This window comes from Thyridium curvatum, assembly GCF_004353045.1.
Source record: "Thyridium curvatum strain D216 chromosome Unknown NODE_4_length_842636_cov_84.159710, whole genome shotgun sequence".
In the NCBI taxonomy this organism is placed as follows: domain Eukaryota; kingdom Fungi; phylum Ascomycota; class Sordariomycetes; order Thyridiales; family Thyridiaceae; genus Thyridium; species Thyridium curvatum.
In genome coordinates this window covers 790,432-811,835 of record NW_022156759.1, presented here as the reverse complement: position 1 = coordinate 811,835, position 21,404 = coordinate 790,432, and the positions used below count along the sequence as shown (strand labels likewise).

General features: G+C 56.8%; 6 protein-coding genes across 6 annotated transcripts; 3 read left to right on the top strand and 3 right to left on the bottom strand.

Annotated features, from left to right (window-relative positions):
- Positions 1–1,334: 1,334 nt before the first annotated feature.
- E0L32_001203 (uncharacterized protein) lies at positions 1,335–3,147 on the bottom strand (the record flags this gene model as incomplete). The annotated part of the gene is made up of 6 exons (XM_031134870.1): positions 1,335–1,740; positions 1,783–1,954; positions 2,019–2,659; positions 2,731–2,826; positions 2,922–2,961; positions 3,021–3,147. 6 exons carry the CDS (start codon positions 3,145–3,147, stop codon positions 1,335–1,337), a joined length of 1,482 nt encoding a protein of 493 aa, XP_030993096.1.
- Positions 3,148–4,408: 1,261 nt separating this feature from the next.
- E0L32_001202 (uncharacterized protein) lies at positions 4,409–7,073 on the top strand (the record flags this gene model as incomplete). Its single annotated transcript, XM_031134858.1, has 4 exons — positions 4,409–4,456; positions 4,564–5,659; positions 5,722–6,129; positions 6,193–7,073. 4 exons carry the CDS (start codon positions 4,409–4,411, stop codon positions 7,071–7,073), a joined length of 2,433 nt encoding a protein of 810 aa, XP_030993095.1.
- Positions 7,074–7,787: 714 nt separating this feature from the next.
- E0L32_001201 (uncharacterized protein) lies at positions 7,788–8,672 on the bottom strand (the record flags this gene model as incomplete). The annotated part of the gene is made up of 3 exons (XM_031134847.1): positions 7,788–8,024; positions 8,100–8,428; positions 8,534–8,672. 3 exons carry the CDS (start codon positions 8,670–8,672, stop codon positions 7,788–7,790), a joined length of 705 nt encoding a protein of 234 aa, XP_030993094.1.
- A 2,291-nt stretch (positions 8,673–10,963) lies between these two features.
- E0L32_001200 (uncharacterized protein) lies at positions 10,964–11,997 on the top strand (the record flags this gene model as incomplete). The annotated part of the gene is made up of 3 exons (XM_031134836.1): positions 10,964–11,447; positions 11,525–11,693; positions 11,826–11,997. 3 exons carry the CDS (start codon positions 10,964–10,966, stop codon positions 11,995–11,997), a joined length of 825 nt encoding a protein of 274 aa, XP_030993093.1.
- Positions 11,998–12,138: 141 nt separating this feature from the next.
- E0L32_001199 (uncharacterized protein) lies at positions 12,139–13,734 on the bottom strand (the record flags this gene model as incomplete). The annotated part of the gene is made up of 1 exon (XM_031134825.1): positions 12,139–13,734. One exon carries the CDS (start codon positions 13,732–13,734, stop codon positions 12,139–12,141), a length of 1,596 nt encoding a protein of 531 aa, XP_030993092.1.
- Positions 13,735–15,889: 2,155 nt separating this feature from the next.
- On the top strand, positions 15,890–21,295 carry E0L32_001198 (uncharacterized protein; the record flags this gene model as incomplete). Its single annotated transcript, XM_031134814.1, has 1 exon — positions 15,890–21,295. The coding sequence occupies one exon, from the start codon at positions 15,890–15,892 to the stop codon at positions 21,293–21,295; it is 5,406 nt and encodes a 1,801-aa protein (XP_030993091.1).
- Positions 21,296–21,404: the final 109 nt, after the last annotated feature.

Sequence of the window (21,404 nt, the reverse complement as noted above, 5' to 3'; positions counted from 1 at the left end):
CTTAGTTGGCCGCGAACTATATCAGGTTTCAAACCGGTAGCTGGAGAAAATAACACGCGGTGCAGGCCCCTGCTTCGGCTCGAGATGATAATCAGATGAGGTGGAAGGAAGGGTAGGGTCAAGAGAAAAGGAGGAGAGCAAGGAAGAGTTCACTTCGCGAACAGACAAAAGGGATGCCGCGATACGACGCGTCATTGGTTTCCAGGGGCAAGGGGATAGATATGACGCTCAAGAGTGTGTCAGGTGGTGAGGATCAGATGAATGAACGTGTTGCCTGAAAAAGAGGGATGCTGGGAGCAATTAGTGATATGGGATCGACAATCGTGTGTTGTGAGTCGGAGAGGACGACAAGGTCCAAAGGGAAGAGGAATACGGACTAGTAGATGGATAGCTAAGTGGTCGATGATGTGCTCTGTTTTGGGTCACAAAGAGGAAGGGATTCTGCGAACGAAAGAAAGAAGTTTGGGAAAGGCACCAGGGAAGAAGTGGAGGACAAGTGATCAGATGACGATGTTTTGCCTGGTCCCATGCTGATCGCGGACTGCGACTTGCGAGATGGGATCGGTATCAACAGACTGCAGTTGGCTCGCCTCACGACGTCGAGGTAGGTGCGTAGGCCCGTAATGTAGGTAAGGTAGTTAGGGTAAGTCACTCGAAGGTCGGGAGAGAGAAAGTCTACGTGGTGTGCCCGAACGAGGGAAATCCCAAGTGCTCGACTAGCCTCCAGATCATGACGCTCCCCGCAAAGGGCTTCAGACAGGGGAGACGCCACCTTGCATCTACTCATCCTTCGTTCACACTGGAGTCTTAGACAGGGGACAGGGTGTCAGGATAACTTTTACATACGCTTGTCCATGGTTGGAAACATGCCCACCCATAGAATGTCTATCTCGTACATGTATTCATAAGAAAGAAAAGTCAATGGCACACCAAAGATGAGATGTTCGCCCGGTGATGCTGCTGGCCTGGCCCGTCTCCATCCTTTTTGGCGCCGTCACAGTGTGGTGGAATCAACGGGACCTGGGAAGAGCAATACACCAGATGAGGACGATAAGAGACAACGGAGAGGAAGGACCTTTCGCTCATCCAAGCCCATCGCTAACTGCCACAAAGACTGGCAGTGAGTGCTATGGCCATTGCAAGGCCCGAGCTGGGTCTAGGCGAAGAGAAACGAGCGTTGTCCAAGCAAAACGTATAGATGGAAGTCCCCTTTTATCAGCCGAGTCTGCGTTCGGTCTGCTCCATCGCCGGCAGGCCAAGACGGAGAGAGCAAAAGAGCAGCACAGCGTGGAGGGCAAGTTGGTCAAGATGGACATCGGGAGAGCGGCCGAGAGCTATTCCGGGGCGCTACGCGGGTTGGGGTCACTGAAAGAAAGCCCCCGACGCTCTAGCTTCTGCAGGAAAAGTTGCTTCTTCAGATCGCCAGGGCTGAGCATCCCTTCGGCACGCGTTTGAGGTCGCGTGTTGGACTGCTTGGGGACGTCGAGGGACTCCAAGGCGACGGCCGACTCCGACCTAGCCTCGTGGCGGGCCTGGGCCTGGCCCTGGCCCGGCGACCGGGAGTTGGGATGCTTGACAATGATTACAGCGTCAGAAGCTGAGCTCGACTCAGTGCCCTGGCGACAGTCGCTTGCAGCCGAGCATTCCGAGGCCGAGATCATCTGGTAACTCTCCCCAGAGAGGCCGCTCTGGCCACCACGAGACGACGCTGGTCTGGCATCACGGCTCAGCCTGCCCTTACTGTTGCAGCCATGGCTGCGATCCGAGAGGGTCCGCGAGTACTAGTCGGCGTTCCGCTCAGGGACAGTGTTGGCGCCGCCCCTCCACAGACCGTAGAAACCCTCGCAGTTCTTCCACATCTTGATGGTGCCGTCTTCGGAGCCGGTAGCGTACAGCTTACCGTCAGGAGAAAAGGCCACAGACCAGACCGGGCCATGGTGACCCTTGAGCACATCTAGGCAAAGGGGTTTAGGACATTTGTTTTTTCCAAAATCACGCAACGGCGAGACGCGACTTACCGAGCTCTCTGCCATCGTCCCAGGAGTAGACTCGCACCCATGTTCCGGGCTCCTCTCCGACGACGAATTTGTTGCCCTTGACATCAAGGCCAACGCTGGCAACGCCGTGGGCGAGGTCGAACCGCTTGATCTCGGTGTCGTTGAGGTCGCCACCCCAGAAAGAGACCGTCTTGCCGGCAGCGACTGCCAGGACGGGAAGGCCGCCACCAATGTCGGAAGGAGAGCTATACTGGGGCGCAAGCGACACGAGCTCACACGACTTGATCTCTCCGTCCAGATCGACGGTCTTGATGCAGCTGCGCGAGGCAATGTCGAACCAGCGCAGGGTCTTGCCCGAGGCGGTGATGAGGGTAGTCGGGTCTTTGGTCCAGACGACGCACTTGATCGAGTCGGTGTGGACACCCTCGCCAATCTCAAAGGCCATGTTGCTAGTGATGGTGACGGGGTCGGCGGGCGCATTCGGGACGGCAGGGGAGGCAGCCTGAGGCCGGATCTCGGCGAGATCAAAGATGCGGAGCTTCTTCTCGAAGCCACCGGTGGCCACCATGTCGGAAGCATGCGAAGGATATGCAAGAGCACGTACTATGTGGTCATGTTGCAAGGTGTAGAGCAGCTCGCCGGTGTGGGTATCCCAGATCTTGCTGTTTTGGTTTGTCAGGAGGGTCAGGGCCGCTCGAAGCGCGAGGTCGCATGGGGGCGGACGGGGACTCACGCCGTGAAGTCTGCAGAGGCAGTGGCAGCGGTGGCGGCATCGGGGCTAAGCTTGGCCTGCCAGACTGCTCCCTTGTGACCGATGAACGTACCTATCCTACACAATGTCGTCAGTCCGTCAGCACGGCGTTGCTTTGGGCGGAAAGGAAACGTGATCCCTGCTGCCGCCGGGACTGGGATTGCGGCACGTACCAGTCGCCAGTCTTGCCGTCTCGGAGCATGGGGTTCCCATCTGGGTAGGCGTTAGCGCGTCCGTTCACGGCCGATCATGGGGAAGGGTTGCCGGGGTACCTTTACAGGCGGAGATCATGTAGTAGTTCTCATCTTTGGTAAGGGAGGAGAAGTTGATGTGGGGGACAGGACGCGAGTGGCCGTGACAGGTGAGGGGAACGTATTGTCGAGGAGCCTCGGAAGCCATGATTACGAGGGCTGCTTGATGGCGGGTTGGGTGGGATGGTCTGGTGGTTGAAGAAGCTGAAGAAGCTGAAGGAACTGAAGGAGCTGAAGGAGCTGGGAGAAGCGCTCGCCTCGACGGGATGTGGAGTGCCTGGGTACGGGCAGCGAGACGAGAGGTTGGCGTGGATGGAGCAGGGCAACACGCCTAGAGTCGTCGTCGACGGCGGCGGCGGCAGCGGAATCTAGAAGGGGGTTCGCGGCGTGAATCCGGATCTGTCCTGGATCGCAGCAAGCGGTGATGGCGCAGAGGGACGCCAGCTGCGCGCACAAAAGCAGGCGCAATGCAAGGATGGGTTCGGTCTTTAGCGGAGCAGGGAAGATTCGGGCGTGGACAAGTAAGTGGTCGAGGCGTGTGTGATGCGGGTTGGGACTGGATGGCGTGGTCGTAACTTCGTAGCGGTCGTCAAGAGGAGGAATTTAAAACGGTCAAAACTCAGCAAACCAAAAGATGACCCGAGTTGGTTCTTCCGAGAGGGAAGGGATCGTGCGCGGTGCAAAGAGAAAGCCCCCAAGTCAAACCAACTTCTTTTTGTTACTTTTGATCACTTTCTCGCTTTTTTTTTTTTCCTTTTCTCCCAAGAAGGACGTGGGGAGCGGTAAAGAGAGAGAGAGCGAGAAAGAGAGAGGGATGGATAGAAAGGAAATTCCCAAGGTAGGTAGCCTGGAAACGGAGGGAAGCTGTCGGGCGAGGGTCTGGCGAAAGGGCTTGGGGAGAGGAGGGAAAGGTGAAGGGAAGATGAAGGGAGGGAGGGTTTGGAGGTGAGCTTCACTTCACGATGGACGAATGCGAATCGAGAATCGCAACTGCACCAGGCGCCAGGGTTGCTCGGTGGGGCGGGCCTGTCGCAGATTCAGGAACCCCTGAAGAGCTACCTAAGGTACCTAAGAAGGCAGCCCTGGAGTGGTAGGTAGTTAGCGGCGGGCGGTGAAGAAAGTGGAACCTACCCCGCCATATTGCCCTCGCAGCTACCTAGGTACCTACCTACTTGTAGACCTACTTTAGGTAGGTACTTGGAGATAGGTAAGGTACCTTACCTCATGGTAGGTTCCACGGCTGACATACCCTCACTCCACGGAACAGCAGCTCGGCGATCTTGCGGGCTCTCACTATCCCTCCCTCCCTCCCTCCCTCCTCCTCCTCATCTTGTAAACAGAGGAAAGATTAGCTCATTCACGAGGAGCCATCCCTCTTCCAAGGCCCATCGCCTCCGTGACGCCTCGCCATGGCCCAGTTCAAGCTCTCCGCCCAGCTTGCTGGCCATGACCAAGATGTACGTCTCTTGACCCTGACCTGACCCCGTCCATGCTGCGAGCGGGATGTGTTATGTTCGTTCCCTCATCCCGAGTCTCAGAGGCTGACTCGGCCTCATCTGTCCAGGTCCGCGCCGTTTGCTTCCCCTCCCCCGACGTGGTCCTCTCTGCTTCTCGCGACCAGACCGTCCGCCTGTGGAAGCGGACGTCCAACGCCCCGCCCTCCTTCGAGGCCCAAATAGCCACTCAGGGCCACGACTACATCAACTCTGTGATATACCTCAAGCCCTCCCAAGACTTCCCTGACGGGCTCATTGCCTCGGGAGGCAAGGATGCCATCATCGAGGTGCGCCGTCCTGGCTCGCACTTCTCGGACAATGCCGAGCGCCTGCTCATTGGCCACGCCGGAAACGTCGTCACTCTCGACGCCTCCCCGGACGGCAAGTTCCTCGTCTCTGGCGGCCTGGACGGCCAGGCACGGGTGTGGAGCATCGGCAAGTGGGAGACCGAGATGGTGCTCGAGGGTCACAATGGCAAGGGCATCTGGGGCGTCCTCGCCTTCGACGACCACACCGTCCTCACCTGCTGCGCCGACCAGATGATCCGCGGCTACGACCTCCGTACCGCCAGCGCCGGTGAGGTCCAGCCCACCACCACTATCTACACCCCCGACATCCTGCGCGCCCTCTGCCGCGTCCCCAAGGGCCACCCCAGCGGCGCCGATATCGCCACAGCTAGTAACGATGGCGTCATCCGTCTGTGGTCCGTCCGGGATGGCAAGCAGATTGCCGAGATGCACGGCCACGAGAGCTTCATCTACTCCCTCGCCGCCCTGCCCTCCGGCGAGCTCGTCAGCTCGGGAGAAGATCGAACGGTCCGGGTATGGAAGGGACTCGAGTGTGTGCAGACCATAACGCATCCGGCCATCTCCGTCTGGAGTGTGGCCGTGTGCCCCGAGAATGGCGACATCGTCTCGGGCGCCAGTGACAACGTTGTCAGGGTCTTCACTCGGAGCGAGGACAGGATAGCCGCTGCGGATGCCTTGAGCCAGTTCGACGATGCCGTCAAGGCATCTTCCATCCCCCAGCAGCAGGTCGGCTCCATCAACAAGGAGAAGCTCCCTGGTCCCGACTTCTTGAAGTCCAAGTCGGGCACAAAGGAGGGACAGATCCAGATGATTAGGGAAGAGGACGGCTCCATCTCTGCTCATCAGTGGTCAATAAGTACGCGCCCTTGTCAGTCGAGCGATTGCGCTTGAGACGCTCTATGCTAACCCTCTCTGCAGGCCATCAACAGTGGATCAACGTGGGCACTGTCGTCGACTCTGCGGGAAGCAGCGGCCGCAAGGTCGAATACAACGGCAAGTCCTACGATTACGTCTTTGACGTTGACATCAAGGACGGCGAGCCACCTCTAAAGCTCCCCTACAATCTCTCCGAGAATCCCTACGAACGCGCCACCAAGTTCCTGAGCGACAATGAACTACCGATGACTTACCTCGACAATGTGGCCAATTTCATTGTCGAGAACACAAAGGGCGCTACCCTCGGCCAGACCAGCTCGCAGCCTGGACCAGACCCCTACGGAACCGAGTCGAGATATATCCCTGGACAGGAGTCGCAGCAAGCCCCCATTAAACCGTCCCTCCTGTCTCAGGACAAGTACATCACGCTTGCCCAGGCCAAGTTCCCGCGTGAGTCCCTCCTCAAGATGGTATCGAATCATCCAGCATCCAGCAAGCTAACATGACGGGCAGCAATCGAAAAGAAAATTCTTTCTGTCAACGCCGAACTCATCAAGACTGGAGAAAAGCAGCATGCACTAAACCCGACGGAAGAGGCGACATTCAAAGACCTCATCCAGCTCCTGACTACTGAGACAACAAAGATCCCGGCCTATGTGTCCGCAGCACAATCACCAGCGGCCTTCCCGATCCCCGAAGACGCTGCTGATCTCGTCGTCAAGCTGATCACGACGTGGCCGTACGCCCACCGCCTGGCTCCTCTGGATCTCCTGCGATGCATGTGCCCCTCTCCTACCATTGCGGGCTACACGCCGGCCAGCAAGGGTTCCATCCTGGACCTTGCCCTTTCCAGCGCGCTGGAGCCGGGCATACCCGGCTCCAAGCCCAACGAGAACTCAGTCATGATGGCTTTGCGCTGCATCACCAACCTCTTTGTCACCGAGCAGGGCCGCGCTGTGGCAGCCAGCAGGGCCGACCAGGTCATCTCGGTCATGGAGTGTATCCTGGGTGTCTCGGAATATGCTGGCGTCGCCGGGCCGATCGGCACTACCAACCGCCTACTCTTTATCGCCCTGACGTCGGCCGCGGTCAACTTTGCCGTCCTGTTCCACAAAGAGCAGCAGGCGGGCGGCAGCGCCACTGTGGGACTGGAAGCCGTTTCGCTGCTGATCAACGTCTTGGGTCAGGTGCTCAAGGGCCAGTCAGACGCTGAAATCGTCTTCAGGGCACTGGTGGCGCTCGGCACAATCCTTTCGGCCAAGGGCGACGGAGCGGATGCGGCGACGATTGCAAAGGACTTGGGGGCGGCAGACTGGGCTCGGCAGGCCAAGAGTCAGGCCAGCGAGCCGCGGGTCAAAGACGTCGCGGATGAAGTCCTCAAATTGCTCAGGTGAGCCCAGACCTCCAAGTTTGGGTCTGCGGGAAGTCGGCTATTCATAGAGAACGCTATTCCTTCGCGGCTTTGGCGTCTCGGTCTCGTGGCCTGGGCATGTTGGCCTTTGTGGATCGAGCCCAGAGGCATGTTTCTCAGAGCAGATAGAGAAAACGAGATATCTCAACATAGCATACGAGCCAACTCGAGAGGGCTGCACAAGAGCATATTAGAATGGGGCTGCCCGGATCTGCTTTTGCGGGCCACAGGCTCGGGGCCACTGGCTCGAAAGATTCACAGAAGTGCAGCGCTCCTTAGTCTAGCGATGAGATCCAGATGAGAATAACACTAATATTCTTTTGGCGAAGAACCATGGTTAATTAGAGCATCCAGTGATAATTAGAGCTCTAATCAGAGCTCAATCTCTACAATGTGGCCAGTTTTGGGACTACAGGGTAAGTTGTACAGTATTTCGGTTGTTGGTAGTGTGTTCGGGTTGGCCTTTTTCAATAGAAACATATTCAATTGGTGCTATATGACGTCGATGAATGATGCTGAAAATAAAATCCCTTTGATGATACCTAGTTTGTCCTATTTATGAACGCCGGAGATTATGTATATGACAAAGTTGCGAGAGTGTGCGGCAAGCAGGAAGTTTTGAAGAAAGAATGTACAGTCTTGGTTCGTCTCCGCTCAGAGAGACCAACGCCCCGAAGAAAGTCCTGTTGCATCAGGCTCATAGCAGGGCCCACAGCCCACCGACTACGACAGGCATCCAGCCGGCGACTTGGCTCAGCGTCCGTACGGCGGCCGAGGTGACGGTGCCGTTGCCCTGGGCCTGGGCTTGTCCGGAAGCGCGCGTGGTAATAGTGTAGACGTCGGAGAAGCCAATGTCGGTGCTGTTGAAGCAGTTGGTCTCGTTGACCTCGTTGAGGCGTGGGTCGTTGGGTTCGACGAGGGTTACGTCAACGCACTGCAGATTGTGTCAGTAGTGCTCTTCATAACGCCACACAGCCTTGCCGGTGGCATTGAGCGGGGGGAGGCGTACCGAGAAGAGAGCAGCGCCGTGGACGGCGAGCTCGACCACCTGGATGGTCACGTTCTGCCCGACGCTCAGGCTGAGATTGGCGGGCATGGGCACCTGAGGCAGACAAATGGTGCCGGGGTAGGGGTTCTTTGACGGGCCCAGGATGCCGAACTGCGGGACCATGGGGAGAGACATGTTGAGGGGACCGCCGTCGGGGGCCTCGTCGCCGATGCCGAGGTTGATGAAGAGCTGGGCCGTGGCGTGGCCCTGGAACCAGCCCGGCTGCAGAGCGATGGCGCCGCCAGTAACGGGCCAGTAGGTTCGGTTATGGGTGAGGGGGATACCGCCGCCTAGGAAGAGCGTGTTAGCTTTAACGAGCCATCTTTTCTTGCTGCCGCAGAAGAGATACAAGAGAGGCCGAAGAAACGAGGGGATCCAAGGGTGAGTTCACGTACAAGGGTACATCCATTGCATGCCGTAGGGAAAGCTCGCGTTGGTGACGAGGTTGTCGCCGCGCCAGCCCGGGTAGGAGATGACGGTGTGGGCCGAGGTGACTGCCGCGAGGGCGAGGGCGATGAGTTGTGATGAGAGCATGTTGGATCGATGCGCGTCTGTTATGTAGTGCGGTACAAGCGGGCTTTCCAGGCCTTTTTCTTCTCTCCTAGCCGTCGCTTGCCAGGCTTTAATGCTGATCCGCTCTGGGGGTTGTGAATCTCGACCTGCCGGAGGACGAGCCCTGGTCAACTAGGTACCAGTGTGTCAATCCAGTTGATCGGGGCTGTGAAGGCGGTCCGATGTTGATGCTCGATGTCCGCAAAGTCTCCTTCTTCTTCTTCTTCCTTCTGTCGCTTCCAACTTAGAAGCAAAAGGGGCGTGGGAAGTACAAACTGTAGACTGTAATCCACGACTGGAGAGGGGAGAAAAGAGGTAGGTCGGGCCGTAGGGCTCATCGAGAGGGCGGGCGGAGGAGAGGTAATATTGCCCGTCCAGAAGCGTCGCACCCTCTCGGTCACCGCATTTCAGCCAACTCGCCGCCTCTCGTTGGCTGCAGTGTGACCCTGCGCTGCTCGTGGGAGGCACCCGGGCAGGGCCCTTGTCCAATTCCCATCACCTCCCAGCCGCCCGGCATCGTTGCCAACGTGCCACACAGGCACACACACACACCTCTCACAGGCGGCCACAGGCAAGTCAGCATGTGGTGCCCCCTCACCCCCCCGGTTCTGCATTGTGTGCATATTGAGGATGCGGGCGGTAATTGGATCGACAGGTGTGGTTGGAAGAGAGAGCTCTCCCCTTCTCGGCCGGGTCCTCTTTCTCTGCAGCCCGCCAACGGCAGCTACTGAGGGGCAAATCCTCAGACCGGCGGACCAGTAGCAGCGGGCCGGCCCCTGCACGATTGCCTCCAATGGTTCGAAGCAAGGTGCACCCAAAGGCTGGGGCCAATGGGGAGATGCGGAGAGAGAGAGAGTCCAGAGACAGAGAGCCAGCGATGCGCGCTGCACGGGAAGGACAGGGATTGCCCTCTCATCACCCAGCCTGCAGCCAATGGGGCCCCTGGCTGGTGGCCAGAAGACGATTTGAGGAAGACGATTAAGCGCCCGTCGAGATCCAGCCAGCCAATCCAGGGCGAGAAGCAGGGTGCTTGGGGTCTGGTCTGGTGCCAAGCTGTGGGGGCTATTTTTGGCGGTCGCATTTTTCCCGGCCTCTCTCACGCTCCATGCCTCCTCCACTCCTGGCTGGCGCCCTCGCTCTCTCTCCCTCCGTCCTGAACCGGAAAGAAGCTTTTCTCGGAGACAGCACGCGTGCAGGGATGGTGGCACGAGCATGGCCTGTTGAACGAACGCATGTTGCAGGCGGCGCGTCACCGTTCACGATGGGAATCCTCTGGTCCTCTGGTGTTTAGAAGAAGTGTACTGTCTAAGGGAAGCCTGGGTGTGGTACCGGGCGCACGCACCACTCCAATGACGACGGCGGTGTCCGGCCAGGGCCTCGCACCACTCTCGAGGCTTGTCTTGGCCGGGACCCCATGGTCTGCGATGCGGCGGCATCGGCAACGTTTTTCGCCTCATCTTGCCTCGCCGTCACGCGGCCAGAGAGCGTGGCCCTGGTCAAGGCACACCAATGATGCCCAGCCTTGTCACTCCCTTTCCTGATGAGTGACCCCATCCATTTTTCAGTCTTGCGATGCGATTCTGTGTCCCAGTTGCCGATCATCTCAGCGGGGAGAGCAACCGTCTGTGCGTACGTCTGTGGCACCGACCGGTCAAGGCAAGGGAACAAGATGCGCGGACGCGAGGTAAGCTGACTGCTTTGCCGGTATCAGGAGGAGGAATCCGTGCATGTACGAAGAGGTATGCAATGTAATCAAGGTGCCAGCCACTGCGACCGCCACGCTGGCAACTGGGGATGGCACAACCGGCAAAGCCGAGCCATTGGTTGTTGGATTTGGATGAATTCCAAGAGCTCGGCGATCGACGCTCTCCATTCTGCTATGAGTGATGAGAAGGGGATAAGCCAGGCATCATGACAGTCGTCAAACATCATCAGCAATAACTTGATTGATTTTTCTTTCTCTGGGGGCGAGCCTCGACATTGAACATTTGATCAAACATTGATTTGATCAAATGGGACTGGTTCTTATCGATAAGATAGGCAGACTGTCTCAAGCCTGCCTGGCTGGAAGAGCGCAAAAAAAGTCTTATCGGACCAGCCCCGCCTCCGGTCTGTCAAATCGCTTGAATGGTCCAAAAAATCCCTATATTAGTTGAAGCTTTTGTGGCGATGATCATGGCACATCTATCCCCCCTCTCTCTCTCTCTCTCTCTCTCTCCTCACTGATCCGGGGTCCGATGGCTGCTCGTTGAAGATGCCAATTGCCACCACCCATGTCGTCGGCACCCAGCACACAAGCCAAGGACAGGCACCGTCCCGTTGGTGACGAGATCCATGGCAGCCCACCCACGTCTCGTAGTAGTTGTCGTGTCACGAACCCGCCGGAAACCGCCGAATGGACCGTAGTCAGCCGTAGATCTGGCGGTCGGAGACGTCGTGGTAATCATCGGGCTCCGGAACTGCCCGCCGCCGCCGCCGCCGCCGCCACCGGTGCTGTCTCGGCCCCCGACTACACCTCTGATGACATCCTCAAGGATCGGGAACGCATCAGTGCCCGCTTCCGGGACAGCGCATGCTATCGTCAACTCAAGCAGTGCATCACCAGAATCCTGGACTCCCAGTCCGAATCTGTTGCCTCCATCACCCACGCCATCTGCCTCGGCACCGGTTCCTTCGTACCCAGCATAGTACGGTTTGAGACAATGCGGACCACGCATATCCAGCTCGATGCTTTTCTCGCCATGGTGGAGATCCTAGGTTTGTCCATCGCTCCCACTGTTCTCTTGTTCTTATTTCTGTGCGCCGCGGCTATTGACCGACATCCACGAGGACAGCTGAGCGTAATGGAGCTCCTATCACTTGTGTCTTCCAAGAGCCGGCCTACGTCCCAGCTGATGTGGCGTTCCTACAAGGTCTCGGCCACACAGTGGTCCAGTCTCCCCGGGGGTTCGACATGGTCCAGCCCCAGAGTTTCGTCTACGGCATTCATCTCTACCGTGACGTGTATGCCAGGATTGTCGAGCACGGATTTCCAGCCATATTTGTGGGCACTGATTGGGGATCTTGGGACATGCGAGTCTTCCCTTCCGCCTGCACGATGTGTTTGACTGTGTGTGGACTGACAACATCCTGCAGCGGTATGAAGGATGACTGGAAGGCGTCGTCAGAAAGACTCGAGGAGATGGACAAGACATTCAACAAGCTTGCATTCCCTTGTGACGACGACGGTCTGCATGCGTTCAATGACACGAGTTTGTATTGGCGGAAACAGTGCGAGGCTGGCGAGGTGACAGCCACGCCGGCATAATAAGATCGAGGTTTGGTGTCTCTTGGTGTTACGATATAGAAGATCCTGGCAAGATTCATCAACACTCCCTGGTTTTCATGTTCCTAGTGCCCGGCTTCTTTCATCCTCCTGGCGGGCTAGACCACTAGACTCTATCGAGCATCAGAGCTCTTCAATCCTACCCAACAACCACTGGAGGTGCCGATAGGCGACACGGGGCTGGAATTGCGGCTCCATATGCCCGCTGAGGAGAGTCTCGGCCCACATCAGCCCCCGCTCGAAATGCTGAACACCCATCGTGCCCATCGGTTCTTCGATGGGACCAAAGCCGTTTGCCTCAAACGCGGGCCGGTACTGCAGATCCGGCAAGGTGATGACGATCGGCTTGCTAGGCTGCTGCTGGAAACCGCGGGTGCCACCCCAGGTCATGTTCTGGATGGCAATGAGCGTCCCGTTGGTGATGATATCGAAGTCGAGGGCGCCGTTGGCGATGAGCACCCGTCCGGTGGCCTCAATCACGCGGGGCAGGGCATGCTGGATCGGGTCCGGGGACAGGTCTCCTTCGTCCTCGGGACCTCCGTCGCCGACAAACACGGGCTTGGGGGCGCACTCGACCCAGTCGACGTCAGCAGGGGCGTGCATCGCCTCCTTGACGTCGGTGCGGTTGAAGTAGACTGGAAGGCCCGGGTATGCATACTGCAAGTCGGTCGGGTACCCCAGCGGGTCGCTGAGAAGCGGGCACTGCAGATTGGGCTCGTAGACATTGAAGCACGGGTTTGTGCGGAAGCACGCATCGTGCGCGAGCGACCATAGATCGCAGCCGGTGTCGGCGCTATGGTTGAAGTACTTGGGCTCCTGCAGGCCCGAGGACGGAAAGGTCAGGTATTGCTCACGATATGCAGCGTAGCCGCAGGACTTGTCGCGCTGCTCGAGCTCGGCGAGGAAGGTCTGGTTGAGCCCCAGGATGTTGTTGTTCTGCTGGACCCAGGGCACCGCGACCGCCTGTTCCTGCGTGTAGACGAAGGAGCCGATGCAGGGGTCGTAGATGAGGTTGCCGCGAACATCCAACCGGTCGGTATCGTTCCGGTCGAGCATCTCGCCCGAGATGTAGGGGACGTAGATGCCTGCATAGCTCTCCCCGGTGACGTATATCTTGAACTTGCAGATGCCAAAGGTTTTCTGGAAGTTGAGAAACCAGTCGACAAAGTCCTTGGCCACGTCTGCCGTACTAGTCGCTCTGACCTCGCCCTGGGAGAAGCCGGTCCCGACCGGCTGCTCTACCCACAATACGTTGGTGAGGTTGACCCAGGAGTACTGGTTGATCAGCGGTGTGTATTGGCCCCATTGCCAACTGAAGAGGCCCGTCTCCTGGAGGAAGCCCTCGAGGGAGCTGCAGCCAGGGCCACCATTCAGCCAGATGGTGACCTCGTCGACGGGCTCGCCCACCGTGGGCTGAAAGACGAAAAACAAGCCTCGGCCCGGCTCGCTCTCGTCGATGGGGATGACCCCGGAATAGAGCTCGCCGACGTCAAAGGGGATGTCGGGCAGTGCCTTGACCTGGAACTCTTTGGTCGCGTCCGAAAGGAACCTGAAGTCGGTGTGGTTCCTCGGCTGGTAGGAAGCCCTGGTCTTCAAGTCATTGACAAGCCCTTCTGCAAAGCCCTTGCGTCGCGCTCGCTCGTGCATACGCCCGGCAGCGGCCAGGCCGTTGAGCAGGGCGAGGATGGCCAGAGCGAATCGCCAAGAGGTGTAGTGCATTTTAGCTATGTGGCACTTGATTTAAAAGGGTGGTGGATGAAGAATTGCCGGCGATGGGAGAAACAGACCGCCTTGGCACGGATTGCCCGCCACATGGGACAGGCTCATGTATTTACATGGGACACATGGTTATCGTCTCGTTCGTCCGCACACCCCCAGTCAGATCAAGCTTTGATTATCGCGCATCACGACCTTCCTAAGTGGGAGGGGATGCGGGGCAGATGCAAGCAGCATGACGACGTGTGCCGGGACTCCAGGGTATTACTGACACGAGCCCACCTAACCCAGGCCCTTGCATTACCGGCAAAACACCCCAATCCCCAAGCAGCTTCCGTGGTACCTTGCTAGCAGTTCACAGTTTCGCTCGGGTAGCCCGGGAAGAAGCAAGGATGGTGTTACCGCGCCTCAGACGTTGTCTTGCATACGGGTTGAGTACTGAGTGGCCTGCTATGCTTCGTCGCGAGTGCGTCTAGCCCGGACTAAATCAAATCAAATTGCACTCGACTCCACGCCGGGCCCCAGTATTGACATAAGTGGTCTACGCCGTAAGAGGCAGGCCTTTAGACTACCGAGACTGTCTTATATCTATGATGTACAACCATGCACGATAGTGTTGGATGGCCCCTGTTCCCTCACTGTGCTAGGTCACGTGCACCCCTAAGCCGCGCCCATCCACCACTTCTTGGGAGACTTCTTGGGCCCGGCCTCTTCGCGATAGCTTCTCTTTTTCCTCATTCAGCCTATTGCAATCACCACCAGAATTGGACAGGCCGTCCATTTCAAATCATACCAAGTGCTTGTTGCCTAGACCCTTCCTCGTTCCTCTTTTCCTCTGCGTGATATGGTAGCAAGAAGCGGCCTCTGTTTATCTTGTTCGCATCAAGTGAACTTGACCGCCGACCGAACCTCACCCTGCCACAGCCAAGAAAATATCACCATGTCTACAGGCAACCCTTATTTACGGGAACACAAGAACGGCTCCCTGTCGTGGTAGCACCCCCCCCATGACGAACATCTCCGACTGATCGCCCTCGGCGGTCACCAAGGACCTCAGGTCCGGGCCTCGTGGCAGCCGTTACGCCCGACCCCCCCAGTTCTGGTTTTGCTGCTCTATTTCTGCTCAGGCATTAGCTTCTCGATGAACTTCTCACCCATACCCCTTCACCTTGATCCGGACACGCTTTCGTCCTCACCGGATCCATTCTTGCGCCGCGACAGGAGACCTTCGAAGCAACTGCGAGATCCCGAGCCTGGAGAATATGTCTGTCATACCAAATGTCGGACCAAACTTTCCTTCCAAGAGACTGGCGCTGTGAAGTCCCGGAGGAAGTTGGTCCCCTCCCATACAAGATCAAACCGCCTCGTAAGTATCTCGTTCCCACGGCCCAGGTCGGGCGGTTGATGTCAATATTTCTCATACTAACAGCCTGCTATGCCAGATTTATTGCACAGGCATCTTCCCCCCTTAGACAGATCGCTCGATACGACATCGAAAAGTTTGTGATCGACGATATTGAAGATCACACAGTCATACCAAAGTCTGCATTGGAACCAGAATGCATGCAGTACAATACTGAATGGCTAGGTGTCTTACGCGGAGAATACAGGGGAACCGGAAGGAGCATTGGGCATTGAATAGCAATCAGTTTGCTATTGTCGAAGCAACACCTGAGAAAAAAAAAACACAATAAAAAGACGACGCCCCCCCCCCCTCCTCCCCCACAACACAACACAAATCCGAACACCCACTGAACTGGCAACCTCAGCCTCTCCCAGGTACATTTAAGGCAGCAACTTGTCTACCTCGCAGGCGATTTATCCCTCGTTCCAAGAATCGGAGCTCTTCTTGGAGAAGTTTTTTTCATACCAGACCAACCATCATCGTAGATGACCCACCCTCGTCTTCGATAAGCCACTCAGACTGGATTCAGATTTCCCTTCCTTTCCCTTCAGCTTTTCACTCACCTACCCTTTACCTTCTCGACTCGATCCTTTTCAGTTGTTGGTACTCATCTTGACAACCACAACCCGCCCAACCACCTCTCACCCCCGTCGAACCCATTTCCTCAATCTTCCCGCAACCCCCAGTATCATCAAGCGCGTCTTCAAACTTCTTCAGCACGCGTCCTCGGTTGCGCTCAACCGCATCTCCGTCATGCCTCCTTCTCCCAAGGAACCCGCGAGCATGGACGATGTCCCCGTCGAGTTTGCCAATGTCATGGGCATTCCTGTCGCTCCCTACGGTCAAGCTGCTACGCCTAAGGGAACTCCTTCGACCCAGCACGCTGGAGGAACTCCTCTGCCGACAGACCACAGCATGGCCAAGTTCATGAAAGAATACCAAGCCACGCAAGCCGAAGAACTCGCTCTCGCTCATGTCTTGGGTCAAGACCCCACTCACTCGCAAGCCAAGCAACTCGCAGCAGAGCGACGCCAGGAGGCCCTACGTGAGGCCGATAAGCGTGTTGCTGCTCGGGAGGCCCTCCTCGGCGAAACCGAGGAGCAGCAGAAAGAACGCCGACAATTGCGCGACAAGGCCTCTGTAGGAGATTACACTTACGAGCCTTTTGCGTCCCTCGAGATCAACCGCCAGTACGCTCAGGATCATCTCGACAAGGAGGCTCGTCGCGAGCATGCGAGACAAAAGCGGAAGGCCATGGTGACTCGCCTGATCGGTCCAGAGGAGGCTCGCGAAGCGGCCCTTCAGAACACTGCCACGAACGCCGAAGACTCTCAGTACGAGCATGAGGAAGACGCCTCCACCTCCCACGTTGATGGAAACGATGACTTCATCGTCAAAATCACCGACTCGACGGATGCTCGTGACCTCGCGGACCAGGCACTTCGCATGCGTTACGATGATAATGGTGTGCCGCTTTCCAGGAACGATTCTGGCAAATTCCCCTGCCTCCTTGCTCATGACGGGCATTTCGTTGTCCCTTATGATGAAGCCCATGTCGCCAAAATTGGCAACGTGTCGACGAACGGTTTTCGTACTCTCATCCAGTACAAATGCCCAGAGTACGGATATGGCGAAGTCGTCATCATGTACGGTCTTTCTCTCCGCAACAATATGCACTGGTTTGCTCGAAGCACGATCTTCTTTCGTGGCATTCCGGCTCGCCCTGAGCTCGCTCATCTTACGCCAGAGCAAACTCGGGAGCGCTTTCCTAACGCCGACGTTCTTGAACTGCAGGCAGCCTTCCGCGGTACCTTTGCAGTGCGCAAAGGAAAACAGATCCTCAAGTTCGACAATGAGGAGGCTCGTACCCTGTTGGCCTGCCCAAAGAAAGACATGTTCATGAAGATCTGCACTACGCTTCGAGATATGTGGCAACAGGATGAGGTTCGTCTCGAGCTCTTCAGCGATCCGGCTCTCCCTGGCGCCGCCCATACCTTCTCGCGGTTTCAGCACTCTTGGCATGCCCAATTCCTCGACGACCCTCTCGAACCTCTCTTCCTAGGCTGCCCAAAGAAGCGCAAATTGGACATTGGCACCATGCAGGACGATATCATCTTTGATCACGCAGAACCTGCGGTGAACTACTTCCAGAGTGTGGACCATCGTGCGGCAGTTCTCGCCTACGGTGCCAAGGCAGAGTTCGATTACGATAGTGCCATCGCGACAGAGCTCGTTGACAAGCCTTGCAAGGCAGTATTTTTTCCCGCGCATCCCACCGACAAAGACGAGCCTGTTCGCCACTACTATGTGGTTGTGAACGAGCCCGATGGTTTGGAGCTCATGCCAGTTGTCGGAGAGTCCGTCCGTTTCTCCATCCAATCTCATCCCATCACCATTCCCGCCCCACCTGAGAGTGAATTCAGTCAAGTCGAGATCCAGACTCGCATCCAGGACCACATCCTCAAGGCCTATGGTAATGCCGCTCATGAACATGACGAGAACCAGGCCCGAGCCACGGTTGTTATGGCGTTCCTGGACATCTTCAATGGACCAGAGAATCTCGCTCGACAGTTTGCCGAGACCTCGGCCACAAACATGACTCGCCGTCTCAAGATCCCCGGCACAGAGACCGAGGAAGAGAAGCCCGCCGAGACCAATACTGAGTACGACGAGCGGGTCCTGGAGTTCGTCAAGGGCGGCATGGAAGACAATACACTCAAAGCTCCTGAGTTTGACAATTCTCCAGCTACACCCTACTGGCATGCAACTCGGATTGAGCCTCCACTCCAGCTGGCGGAAATGCCGGGTGTCTTTCTCCTCGCCAATGTTCCTCGGCATCCCAAATGGCCGAAGAAATCGCCTCTCACGCGCCCTCTCCTGGACTTCTCCAAGATTCGACGGGTTCCTTTCTTCTCCACTGTTGACGGCATGGTGCGAGCAGCACAGAAGAACCCCAGGCTATCCGAGACGATCACCATTCTGCGCAGGACTCAGAATGACACCCTCAAGGCTGAACTTGACGGTATCAAGTTCGCAGGCACGCAGGCCTCCGTCGACGACCTTACCTTTTCCAAATGGTGCCTCGACTTTCAGCAGGAGCCGCCTTCTCATAACATCGCATCCCTCTTCCCAATGATTGGCAGTGTGATTGATGCAGTCTCTAGCGGAAGGTCCCCTGAGCCAGGCAGCCTTCTCCAAAAGTTCGTGAAGGAATTCAAAGCACTCGATGATTGCCAACGCAGCGCAGTCATGTCCCTCAAGAATGCCCCCTTCGGCTGGATCAACATCCTCGGTGTACCTGGAAGCGGAAAGACTCGCCTTGTTCTTTTCACGATTCTCGCTGCACTGGCCGAGGAGTTTGATCCGGACAAGGCCAAAGACACTGTGCATCATCCCTCTGATCTTATGTCCGAGGTAGAAAAGGAGATTGCTCTTCGGAATGAGGATGAAGATAAGAAAGACGCTTCCGCCCTTGAAGCTCTTGGTCAAACCTCGATGGGATCCGGCGGTTGGACAAGGGGCGGCAATTCGAACGAGTATCGGACCAAGACTGCCCCACGCCGTCCCAAGATCTGTATCGTTGGCAACAACAATACACAGCTCAACTTTTTGGCTGATCGTGCAGCCAAATATGCCGAAAAGCTTGGCGTCAAGGCCAAAATTGTCCGCCTCAATTCCTGGATGCGTGAGGAGAAGTTCCTCAACAATGTCAACCGCCAAGACGATGCCGTATCCTTCGCTGACCTCGTCTCGTCCAACGTCGAGCTTCAGAAAATGTACCGCGACCTCGAGGCCAATGGTGTCTTCAACAAGACCTACTACGGCGACGGTCGTGGCGTTGCGGAGATTGTTTCTGCCAAAGTCGTCGCAAACCAGGCAGCATACGGGTCACTTCTTGCACACCGCGACAGTATGTTCAACGACCCAGACTTATTCGACGAGAACAAGGCCGAGTACAAACGCCAGTGCGAGGAGCTTCTGGTACAGACCGTCGAGGAAGCCGACATATTGTTCGCCACGCCCGTCGCTCTGCACAAGTACAAGAACGGACACGATCTCCCGATCGACATTATTGTCGTCGACGAAGCCAGTCGCATGGAAGAGGGTCTGTTGCTATCAGTACTAGCTTGTGCCCCCGACCATGTCTTTGGTATGCTTGATGGAGATCCTGCTCAAATCAATCCCTTGGCCAAATCCTCATCCAGCCACGATAACAAAGACGAGACACTGCGTTTCGTCAGTGCCTTTGCCCCTCAGTTAAAGGTGTCTTTTCAGCAACGCTGGGCAAATTGTGGAGCTCCGGTCCTGTACCTCAATAACAACTTCCGCGCCAAGGGTGGTCTTGTCAGCCTTCCATCCAAGCAGTTCTATAGGGGACGCATGGTCGCAGGACACCCTCAGCCGTCTAATGACCCCGTCACGCTGGGGGTTCGACGCTTCCTGACCCACTTGAGGCGCGAAGCCCCGAGGGGTTCACGGCTCCTTATCTCCCTGCAAGGGGAGGATGAAGTTCCGCTTGGCACCAGCTTCACCAACCCTGCTTCGGCAATCTACATACGCGAACTCGTGGCGGACATCTTCAGGCATAACCTTTGTTCAAAGCTCCCAAGCACCGAGCAAGATGGCCAGCGCATGTCCATCATGATCATCACTCCCTACTCAGGTCAACGTCTGCTCATTCGCCAAAAGCTGCGTGGCCTGTCCTCCAAGGAATGGGTCCCTGAGCTCGTGTCGGTTCGTACTCACTTCACCTCGATGGGCGACGAGGCAGACTTTGTCATCATCGACAACGTGCGATCCTCAGGTGTTGGCCATACAGGCCAATCCAATATTATCAACACCATGGACACTCGGGCCCGACATGCAACCGTCTGGATCCTCAGCGGACCGATGCTGAAACGGAGCAAGAACAAGAACCAGACCAAGTTGTTCAAGTACTTCACTTGGCACAAAGAGCAGAACGCCGTTCTGGAAGTCCGAGGCGAACACTATGTAGACCTTTGCACGACCTGTTATCAGACTCACAAGGGCAAGTGCAAGACCAAGCCTCGCTGCTCCAATTGTGACAGGCAGCACCATGTCCGCAACTGCCTGCAAGATGTCACCAGCCCGCTTACAGAGCTTGTGCCTTACACGATTGAAGGAACCTCAGACTCGCTGAAAGAACAGCCCTCGACCCAGGGCATGACCTCAAGTAGGCCCAAGAAGCGAGGCGCACGTACTCGTGCAGAGATGCGAGGCCTCTCGGTCGACCGACCCACAGCAGACAAAGCTCTCACCCCCCGGCAACAGAAAATCATGACCCTCGCCGACGAGTACCGCGGTAGCACCTCTATTGCTGATGTCCGTGCAGGTATTGGCTGCCCGGAGGACAATTTGTCGGTTCCGTGGAAGAAATGTCTCCCCTGTGGCAAACCCCGACCGGCTCGAAACTTCGACGAAGCTTCCGACACCTGCAAGACCTGCAAAGGAGACACTGAGACACCGAAGCACCGCGTTTGCATGAACTGTGGCAAGGCTACTCTTGACGAGGAGTTCGTTGATGCTCAAACCAAGCAAGAGTATTGGCAGTGCCTGTCGTGCCGTGTCACCATGGGAGGCACTTGCGAGAGGGTGCTCGTCATCGAGACGGACGAGCATATGATCCTTATCGACACCGTTCCTGGCAAACCAAGCCAGTGTTTCGACAGCGTCCTGTTCGATAACGACGGTTCCGAGATCATGAGACCCCAATGGATTCCCAACCGGAACTGGGACGGTGTTTGGCACAGGGATTTGGAATTGGATGATTTGGAGACACCATACAAGCAGCCCGCTGAGGGTCCTGGAGAGAATGCTCCCGAGAAACGCTCCCACTACGAGGATACCCAGCCGCTTCAGCAGCCAGAGGAAGACAATTCGCTTCAGCAGTCGCAGGATGAGTCGGTTCAGCACTCGCAGGACAAGTCGGCTGAGGAGCCACAGGAGGACAAGTCGGCTGAGGAGCCACAGGAGGACAAGTCGGCTGAGGAGCCACAGGAGGACAATTCGGCTGAGGAGCCACAGGAGGACAATTCGGTTCAGGAATCGGAGGAAGACGAGTCGGTCGTGCCCCGGGAGCAAGACAACTCGGTCGAGCCTTGGGAGCAAGGCGGGTCGGGTCCGGCCACTGTTTGGTGACTGATGCTGGAAAGACCCCTGAAGATTGATTTCACAGTACCTGGTCTCTACTCTTATCCCTCCAACATCAGGGGTTGCTCTCTTGTTTTATGCTGTCTTTTACGTGTTG